The sequence below is a fragment of the Phalangium opilio genome, unplaced genomic scaffold (genome assembly GCF_054372755.1).
Source record: "Phalangium opilio isolate 3A_F unplaced genomic scaffold, DU_Popi_V2 ptg000209l_1, whole genome shotgun sequence".
In the NCBI taxonomy this organism is placed as follows: domain Eukaryota; kingdom Metazoa; phylum Arthropoda; class Arachnida; order Opiliones; family Phalangiidae; genus Phalangium; species Phalangium opilio.
In genome coordinates this window covers 20,868,594-20,879,683 of record NW_028324217.1, presented here as the reverse complement: position 1 = coordinate 20,879,683, position 11,090 = coordinate 20,868,594, and the positions used below count along the sequence as shown (strand labels likewise).

General features: G+C 38.5%; 1 protein-coding gene across 1 annotated transcript; it reads right to left on the bottom strand.

The window, feature by feature from the left end:
* Window positions 1-2,459: 2,459 nt before the first annotated feature.
* On the bottom strand, window positions 2,460-3,311 carry LOC149621216 (uncharacterized). Its single transcript, XM_089854727.1, has one exon. The coding sequence runs from the start codon at window positions 3,309-3,311 to the stop codon at window positions 2,460-2,462; it is 852 nt and encodes a 283-aa protein (XP_089710853.1).
* Between the last annotated feature and the right edge of the window lie 7,779 nt (window positions 3,312-11,090).

Genomic DNA, 11,090 nt, shown 5'->3' with positions numbered 1-11,090 from the left:
ATCATGGGAAGAAATAAGTGTGTATGCACGGGTAGAGCAAAATATGGGGCTTTTAGACCATTTTCCAAGTGTTAGAAATGAAAATTCGGTGGTAAATTACCATCGTGGTAATTTGCCAGCGTAAATTACCACGGTAATTACCAGGGTAATTACCGTTTTCGTAATTTACCCGAGAAAATCGTAAATTACAGTTACCCTGGTAAATTACCGTGTAAATTACCATGGTAATTTACCGATTTAGAACCCTAAGCTTACCTAGATCTACAAAATGTAGTAGAAGGCATGCAACCAGAACTTAAAACATTAAAAAAACATTGTGTGACTCAATGCGAAAAATCACAATTCTCGAAGGATACAACGAGAAGGGTGAGACCCCATAGCTTTGACCGACATAGAGTTGACATGACAGGGCGAAATGGTATTCCCAGAATCACATTCCTTGCCGATGCCAATGATAGGCCTACTATCCCAAGCAATAAAAGAACCACAAATATCACCCAAAAAAAACCTCCCGACATGACTAAAAAGAAGCCCCTTCAGGTTGGCTCAAAAAAACTAGACACTATCAAGGCAATAGCGAAACCGATTCGAGAACCAAAAAAAAGGGCACTTTTTATATCTCGCCTACCACCCAACATAAAGGCCGATGATTTGAAAAAATATATTGAAACTGACTGTGAACTAAAAACTGTTGAATGTACAAGACTAAAAACGAAATCTGCTAATTACTCCTCGTTTCACGTCACTACTGCTGACGGAAGCGAAATTAATTTACTAAATAACCCTCAAAATTTCCCCGAAGACTGTATTGTCATGGATTTCCATGGCTATCTGAGTAAAACACGGAAATTTCAACTCCCTCCAACTGAGATTCATACTGTGAATGAGGAACAGCCACTTATAGATGAAGTTTAAAACCTCACTGGGCATATACTATCAAAATGCAAGAAGCATATGTAATAAAATGGACGAACTTTATACAAATATTTTACTTATTGAACCCCATATTGTCTGTCTCACAGAAACTTGGTTAAAACCCACAGATTATAACGAGGACTTCTTTCCGCCTAATTATAAAATTCACAGACACGATAGGACTGATGGTCGCCGTGGGGGAGGAAGCCTTATCGCATTAAAAAAACTCATTCAAAGTTATTAGACGCCCTGATTTACAAAAAGAATTTGAAGCAATCTGGCTTGAAATAAAAGTAGGAAATAACCAAAACCTACTACTAGGTACATATATTGAAGAATCGGGGTATTTAGCTTTGGCTTGTTCTTCTCTTTTCTGGTTCTTGGGAGAGCTGGGAATTGAATATTACGGCGGACTGAAACACCGTAATATTTTTGTAATAATCCAAAGTGTCAACTGCTATTGATTAAGTTAAATTTTTTGTTGGCGAAATAATTTAGTTTTATTTTCTTGAACTAAGTTTATTTTGTTGCTCCGCTTTTGCAGGAGAGTGACCAGTTAGGTCCTACCGAGAGTACAGTTTTTGGTATTCTGATTTTAAAAAGGTAAAAAAACTCTCTCTCTCCCTCGCTCGCTCACCTCTTAGCCTTTAGTTAATCCCTTGGGTACTTTTCCTCTCTTTTTGGGTTTTTCTACCTACCGGGTAGAGGTGAGCTGGCCAGAGAGACCGTTTTCCCGAAACATCCCAAGTTGAAAACACTTTTACAGAAAAAAAAAGATCGTTTACATTGATAAAGCATGGATGCAGGTTTTGAAGAAAACATAGAAAGTTTTAGCTTACATATAATGGAATAGAAAAGATTATACAGGATATTTACAAGTTTCCAAGATTACTTTAAATTTTATAGAAGAAAAATTATTTTAGTTTAATTTAATTTTACATAACAAGCTTAATTGGTTAATGGCGCTTAGTTATTTTACACTCCCCCAATGTTTGATTGAGCGTCTAATTGTACCACTTGGGGTTTTAATTATGCAAGAGCGGTCAATACCGTCTCTTCCTTTAATAATCTCAGTAATGCGGCCCATTTTCCACATATGACGTTTTAAATTGTCATCCTTTATTAATACAACGTCATTTTCTTTAAATACTTTTTAATTTTTAGTGGGTTCAGCGTAGTGTGCTGACCTTAGACCCATTATGTATTCGTGGCGAAACCGATTCCAAAATTTGCTAACTAACGTGTCCCTATATTTTAATCGTTTAGTTAATTCCACTCGCGATGTGGTTACATTTTTTAGACTGTGATTAAAATGGGGTAATGACGTAATTCTACGTCCTGTTAGAATTTCAGCCGGCGACAGAGGGGAAGGCTCACCTATATCATTGTAAACATAGGCACAGGTGAACAGGTGATTGGACGCGAGTTAATTATTGCTTCCGTTTCTGAAATGGCTGCTTCCGTTTCTGAAATGGCTGTTTCCATTTCAGGGTAAGTGAGGGAAGATCTTCCTACGTTCTTTTTTAACGCGGTTTTTGTGGATTTTACCAAGATCTCCCACCACCCCCATACCAGGCAGCTCTTTCAATGATGTATTTCCATACAATGCCTTGGCTTCCGAAAAATTCTCTTAAAATGTCCAGATTAAGATGTTGCCATATAAATTTTAAATCGGCATCAGCCCTTTTGAAAGTCTTCGCGTTGTCACTAAAAATAGTGTTAGGAACGCCCCTACGTGCTATTATGCGTCGGAACGCTAACATGAAATCATCCGTGCTTAGCGATGGTATCAACTCCAAATGTATTGCTCTTGTGACAGCGCAGGTTTTTAAGCATATATATGCCTTTCTAGCCCCATCATTTTCTTTGATTAGTAGGGGACCCGCAAAATCAATCCCAATTATGGAAAATGGAGGGTATTCATTGACACGGTCATGGGGCAGGGGAGCTGTTGGTGTGTCACCTAACTTAGCACTATGTTTCTTACATGTCAAGCATTGCTTGACTATTGTGCGCGCTAACTGTTTTCCAGCTGGAAACCTTTCACGTAGTTGGGTTATGGTGTCGTTTATACCACCATGTTTTACTTGAAGATGGCTTCTAGCCATGAATAATTTAGCTAGCGTTTCACTTTTACTTAAAATGATAGGGTGTTTTTCCCTATAGCTCATATTGGCTTCTTCTAAACGCCCACCCACACATAAAAGATCGTTTTTATTAAGAGTAGGTTTTAGTGATAGGATCTTAGAATTTCTAGAGATTTGTTCTCCATTTTTTAGGGAGTTTACTTCCGTAGAATATATTTTTCTTTGTATATCTTTTACCCATAATATTTCGGCAGTATTCTTTTCTTCGGCAGTTATGGGGCCAGTAATTTTTCCTAACCCTCTTGTCATTTTAACGAATCTCAACACGCAAGCTGTAATTCTTAAGTTTTTGTTTAATGAGTTGTGCCTTGCTAGATCGATTACAATATAAATGCGTGTTTTTTCAGTTGCATTGAGAGCTAATGACGTAATTTTTCAGTTGCATTGAGAGCTAATGACGTAATTTTTCGTCGCTCATGGACCACTGTTTCTAAATCTATATTTCGGTTTACTTGTGGAGATTTAGGCCAATTTTCTTCATTTTCTTTTAACCATGAGGGACCATAAAACCAGAGCTGGCAACTCTCTAAATCCATCCCTTTTATTCCCCTAGTGGGCAAATCGGCTGGGTTAGATGTTCCAGGACAATGAAACCATGTCTTTGGGTGTGTAAATTTTTGAATCTCAATAGCACGATTAGCAATATATGACTTTCAAACTTTTGGGGTTCCAGTGACCCAGGCCAGCGCTACTGTCGAGTCTGTCCAAAAACATGTTTTCTCTACACAGAAAAAACGTTTTTAGGTTTGCAAAATTAGAACATGTTATAAAGTTAAACATTGGTGTGAGGTAATGTTTATTTCTTCAATGTTGATGTCTAATTACCTCTCTGTTTCTCTATGGATCCTTAAAATGTGTTCCAAATAGAAACACTTCTTATTTTATCACGTTTAAGAGGTAAACACAGAATAATCTTAACACTAAGCTAAACATCAACGCTTGCCAGGTGTTTTTTAATGTAACATGTATTTAGTACGTTGGTATATGGTTTAAATTTTTTAAATCTTTATTTTATTAAGAATTATAATATTTTAGAAAAACAATGAAAACGTGGAGGTATATTTTACCAAAAGGTGAATAATCTAACACCTTGTGGCTATATTCATAATGTAAGCCACAATGACTTTCATTTTATATTGAGAAAAGGACTTCCTTTACTCAAATTTTGAGCAAAATATTTGTTTAAAGTGATGGTTTGACATGAAGAATAAATAAGCTTTCTTGGCTTTCATAATAGAACAACATTTCCAACAGGTCGGCTAGATTTGTTTAAATAGGTATATTCCCATTGCGCAGAATTCCATTAGACCGAATCCCGCCAAAGTTTCTAATGAATTTAGCCCAACCGCAGGTTTGGTATTTACAATTCAAACGACGAATTAAGCGACCCCAAAAGTGCTAGCGTTTTCAATACATTCGTACTGCCTTGGAAGCGCCACTATTTGACGACTGTGCAAAAAGATGATAATAACAAGTTGGGAAAACCAAAATATTACCTCTCCGTGTCGAGAAGATTATATAAACTTAAGTATCCAATGAAAACGTCGACCTTTTTGCCCTCATCCTTTCCCGCGCTTCCGCATTTCATCCTTACTCTCAACATTATCTTCCTCCATTTTACATACAAAAATCAAATACTCACAAAAAGAAGCAGCAAAAACCTGCTGGCTCTTTACAACCACTTAATTTGACTTAATATACAATTCCCAACAACAATAATATACCGGTAGTTTAATTGACAACCTACTAGCATCGAAATTCTCATTAAGAATGGCTCCCGCGGATAAAAAAGGGCAATTTTCAACTAGGTGGGCGTTATCTCATTAGATTTGAAAAATATCATTTGTTTTTTTTTTACAAATGCCTAACCGTTTGGATTTTTCTAAAGCAATCTTATCACCAAAAATATTTTTTGATACAAAATAAATGTTTTATATTCTTATTAAGAATAAAACAAGAGGATAAAAAAGGTCTGTCCTCTCGTAATTTTTTAAGCTTTTATCATGATTACTCTATACAACAGTAACAAGGAGTATAAACCCATTAGTGGAAGCAGTATTTTTTTCCCGAAACAATCTCGCTTATGTTTATCCTCTCTAGACTTCGCTAAAAACGTATTACTCCTACGTAAAATATTAATAGACAGGCAAGGATTCATACCATTAAAGAAGGAGCGCAATATTATCCATATTTTCATTTCATTTACAGAGAAAAGAAATTATTATGTTTCTGAGAGGAGCTTCCCATTTTGTTGTTGTTTTGAAAAATATATCACAATGCACGGGCCTTTATAGATATAGGAGGCAATGAATGAAATATCTCACAATGCACGCGCCTTGATAGATATAGGAGGCAATTATTGAAATATATCACAATGCACGGGCCTTGATAGATATAGGAGGCAATGAAGGAAATATATCGCGTGCACGGGCCTTGGTAGATATAGGAGGCAATGATAATCTCTCTCTTTGCACGAGAGGTTTATCTTTAATATTTAAATAAATATAATTATTTTTAATTATTTTAATCTTCAATATTTAATATTAATAATAGTTAAATCGTTTAAAATAAAGTTATACCTATTATCATCTCAAACTTTGCTAATATTGACGTTTAAAGTGAAGGGTACCCCTCTTGCCCGCTTTCTTCAAATTTTGGGGTATATATACGATTCGTTTCCATTATAATAGTAAGGAAAAAGCGCAATTGCGAAAACCTTTGGTGGCGATCCCACCTTAGGGAGGCTAGACGTTCTCGTAACCCTAGCTGATCGCCGCGTATATCCTAAAACCAAAAGATGATAATGGAGTAGAAGCCAATGATACAGATTGGTGTATATGTGGAATAGACGGAAGACCAGTGGATGGTGGTGTTAGAAGCCAGTGTAAGTGCAGACTGGTGTCAATGTGGGATTGACAAAGAACAGAAGATGGTGGAGATTAGAAGCCTGTAAGAACAGACTGGTGTCCGTGTGGGATGGACAAAGACCAGAAGATGGTGGTGTGAGAACTCAAGTAGAGGAGCCATTTCCGTGACTGTGAAAGCAGTTCGGAAATGGCGAACACGTTTGCTCCGATACGCAAACTGCGAACGCGGTCACGTGGGTGTAACAACGGACAGACAGACAGACAGACAGACAGACACGGCCGTTACAGAACCTCTCCTGGACTACGTCACACGAAGAGGTAACAAAGGACCTCGGTAAAGCCTGGTTCACACCTGGCGAATTGAGGAGCGAACTGAAGGCGCGAATAAGTAAGCGAATAGGTCCAAGCCAATAGGTCCAAGCGAATGAAGGAGCGAAGAGCTGTCACACTAGGCAAATTTAGGGGCGAACTCTCCAAAATGATAGCTGTAGGGGGTGCTATATTGGCGGGAAAATCAGAAAGTTTGGTTGGTTTGTCTTTCTTCATCATTTCCAATGGATGATAGAATGACAGAAAGAAGGTGCTTGCAATACATTGGGTAGGATTTTTGTAGCTAGAGGATGAACTAAATCCACCAGCCAAGTAAAAAATCAAAATGACTGTATGGGATTTGATTAAACGTCCTAACTAATTCAGTATCTATAACCTATTGCGGAAATTAAGAATGAATGATAGAGCCAATTATAAGAAGTGGTTGAGAATGACTCCGACAACATTTGAGAGTTTATTGCAAATGGTCGGTCCTTATATTCAGAAGAACGACGCAATTTTGAGAGATAGCATTCCGCCAGGTGAACGTCTTGGTCTTGCTTAAAGATAAGGCCAAGTATATTAGGATGAAAGAAAGAAAATAGAGTTTTGGGCGATAATAGGTAAGAGCTGAGCAGCGAATAAAAAGGCCCCCTACCCACCCACATTTTATACGGGCAAAGCTGACCTATTCGCTCGTAAAAATAGTTTGGAAACTATTCCGGGCGAACGGGGTGAGCGAATGGCCAAAACTATGTCAGACTAGGCAAACGGACGAGCGAACTGCTCATGACGGGCTATTCGCTCCTCCGTTCGCTCCTCAATTCGCCAGGTGTGAACCAGGCTTAATTTTTCAACACCGTGTGATACACAAAAAGTGAAAATTTCACTTGGGTTAAGCATTTAACAAATGCACTTTCGTCCAATAAAGCCTTTTTGTTCAAAATCAGGTTAGGTTAGTAATATTTTATAAATCATTTAATATTGTTACGCCTTTTCCAAAATATTGATGTTTATCTTCATTGACTTCTCAAATAATATGCCTTTTTCAAAAAATTGCTGTTGTTGTTGGGTAGGTTTGGTTTGGTTAGGAGGACGTCTCGTCCTCTTTGGGGCTGTTATACTGTTCAAGTACAGTAAAACGGCTGGCTTAAAGTATTTTCATAAAGAATATAACATAAAAAATAAATAAATATTAGCAATTGATTTAATTATGTCATATATTGCTGATTTACTACTATTCTGTTCTTTTAATTCTTAGTTCTAAAATAATAATTTAGAAAATGTTTGGATCTAGTTTTCATTTTACGTAGGCGGTAAATTGTTTTAAGTTAATTTAATTTAAATTCCATCGGGAAAAACCCGAAGTGCGGGTTTTTCGGTGCAATGGGATTGTCCCATTGGACAGCATCGTAAATCCGCCAAAGTGCGGGTTTTCGGTCGAATGGGGTTGGTTCGGTTGAATGGGATTCGGCGCAATGCTACTGAAGCGTTTAAATAAAGCTAAGTTGACGTTCAACGGAAATTTTGTTTTCCACAAGAAGCGGCACGTGTTTTTCTGAAAACAATGTATCTTATTTCGCAGGAATTAATTCAACCTATGTATTTAAACCGACACCATTCAAATATTTCAAGATAAACCTACAAATATCTTTAAAACTAAGCTTATAAACCCTTAAACATGATAGGAAGCTAAGCTTATAAACCTTTAGTCATGTTTCAAACCTAAACATATAATCCTGAAAACATATTTTGCAACTAGGCATATAATCGTGTAAACACGTCTTGTTACTGAGCATTATAATATAATGACATATACCACCTTAAACATGTTTAAGTACTAGATATGACAAGCGATCAACACATTTTGAACCTAAACATAAGGTGTTGCAAACCTAAACACCATTCTTACTTAAACATGAGTGTTTTTAAACATGATAAAATATCTGTTGCATTGTCGTGTTTAGGTAATTGTTTAGTTTCTAAACACTTTATTTTCTGTGTGAAAATGGTAAATTTCAATTTACCGCGGTAACCATTGAAAACCGTGGGAATGGATGGCTTTTCTAGTAAAATCACATATTCGGATCGGGAATGGACGGAAAAAACCAATATGGAATGATAGTGGTTAAATTGATACACATTTTAGTTGGAAATGGTTAATAAATGGATATAATCAGAGGTGGATTAGGGGAAGTTACGAAAGAGGCCGAATTTCTGGATGGGCAAATGCTTTATAAAAGCGATGGGGGAACATTTTTTTTTTTTTTTTTTTATTAGAAGAGAGAAAGGCCAAAAGGGAAATATTCCGCGGGCCCGGATGGGGGAACATAGAGCTACTCTTTATTTTTAAGCCCCCCCAAAAATGAGAGAGAATTCGCGAGGATAGCAGGGTAACGATAACCCCACCTAACGGATTGAAAAGAGCGTCTGCTTTAGTGTATGATGTACAAGGCTTACTCAGTCAAGAGTCGTTTATAGTTAGAAATGGAACAATCGTCGGGAGGCGCGGACTTTCCCATTATTAAGAAGTTAATAGAACAATTAAAAAATTATCTCAGCTATTTTGTGACTTCCTCTGAAACTAGAGTAGCGTTGGTGGCCCATTTTTTAAGTTCCAAAGCAGGGTAAATACCTTTCCGTTTAACATCCGATTTCTTTGGTGGTATCGTGACGGGGTTTATTAAAGTCAAGCACTGTATTGAAACTGATTTAAAGCGCGGCAAAGGCTTAGCTATCTTTTCCGATTTTTCGCTACTTTTTGTCGGTTTTTTATCTATGTTACAACCTACAGAATTATTTCTCATATTTTGTTTGACCATTAAATAAAAATTACATTGAGTTGATACTTCTTCATAACTTTTAGAGCTGTTAATACTCATAATAGGTCGCGAAGAGTTTTCAAGCTCGACTTCGGAGGCCATTTTCTCAATTTCCCGTGTTAGTGTTACTTCTCTTAACATCCACCAGGTAGAGACCTTAATCTTACTATGTTGTAAATTAGAGATAATACCGGTTGTTTTTTATCTATATCCAGATTCTATTTTCTATACTTGTGTTTTTTATGCATCGCGGTCATTCTTGTAATCTTTATTTTTTATCGCGATGCCTTAACTATATAACCGGATAACATTCCGATAACGTTGTCAGTTCACAGTTGATCAGTTCCCAGTTATCAGTTCCCAGTTATCAGTTCCCAGTTATCAGTTCCCAGTTATCAGTTCCCAGTTATCAGTTCCCAGTTATCAGTTCCCAGTTATCAGTTCCCAGTTATCAGTTCCCAGTTATCAGTTCCCAGTTATCAGTTCCCAGTTATCAGTTCCCAGTTATCAGTTCCCAGTTATCAGTTCCCAGTTATCAGTTCCCAGTTATCAGTTGTCAGTAGCGTTCACGGAAATTAACATAAATGTTTTACTTAATTTAATAAAGAGTTCATAACCAGTTAATCCCAGAGTCGTTCTTGCGTCAAACAACAACAGGTTATGGGCCCAGCACGCTTCCACTGCGCAGAGGTTTAGAAGTCATAAGAAGTTCAACGCCGGGAAGATTATCCTTTAAGGTGCGGAGTCAAACGGAGAATGGCTGGAAATCACCTGGGACGAATCGAGACGTTAACTAAGGATAATTATGATACCTGGAAAATGCAAGTGGAAGCCCTGCTTCAAAGGAACGACCTCTGGGAGTACGTAGATGGAACTTCAACGAGGCCAACTCCAGTGCGGGGAACGGAAGGCAACGCCCAGGCGGTCGCTACCTGGGACAGTAATGATCGGAAGGCAAGAGCGGACCTAATCTTGTCGATCAGTCCGTCGGAGTTGAAGCAAGTAAAGAATTGCACGACCTCACGGGAACTATGGAAGAAGCTCGAATCCATCTACCAGTCCAGTGGACCTGCCCGGAAAGCCACGCTGCTGAAGAAACTGACCCTCAAGAAAATGAAGGAGGGAGAAGATGTCCGGGATCACGTCCGAGAATTTTTCGACGCAGTAGACAAGTTGGCTGACATGGGAGTAGCTGTAAACGACGACCTACTGGCCATTATGTTGTTATACAGTCTACCGGAATCGTACGAGAACTTCCGGTGCGCAATAGAGTCCAGGGATACGTTACCTGATCCAGAAGGCTTAAAAATAAAGATCCTGGAGGAATCGGACGCCAAGCAATCTAGGGAAGACGAACCCGTGCAGAATGCGATGATGGGCAGTAACCACTTTTCCCGGAAAACTGCAGAAAGGGGGAAAGGAAGAGGCTTACGTGGACGAGGAAGCACGACCTTTAAGTACAAGTGTCATGGATGCAGGAAACCCGGCCACAAGGTAGCCGATTGCCCCGACAGAGACAATGGTTCAGAAAGAAAAACCAGAAAGAAAGAAAACGCCCATCATGTACTGGCAGAAAATTTGGCCGAGGAAGAATTCGCATTGCACCTGAAGGCTTATCACGATTCCTGGTGCCTGAACAGCGGAGCCACCTCGCATATGACTTCCAGCAGAGATAGCTTCAATGATTACGAAGTGACCACGAAATCTTTAAACCTGGCCACTGCAGAGTCAACGAAGATACGAGGTGTTGGCGAAGTAAAAGTACACGCAACGAATGGCAGCGACAATCGAATTCTTCGCCTGGAACGAGCCCTTCATGTCCCGGATTTAAGAACAAATCTCCTATCCATTGCCAAGATGACAGACAAAGGACATGAGGTCACATTCAAGAAGTCGCTAGCCTGGATTAAAACGGCAACCGGGGAAGTGATTGCAGTTGCTGACAGAGTTGGAGACCTTTATTTCCTGAGAAAGGCTGAAGAAACGGTCCATGCAGCGCAAGCGGAAATAAAGCCTAGAAGCAACCTGGA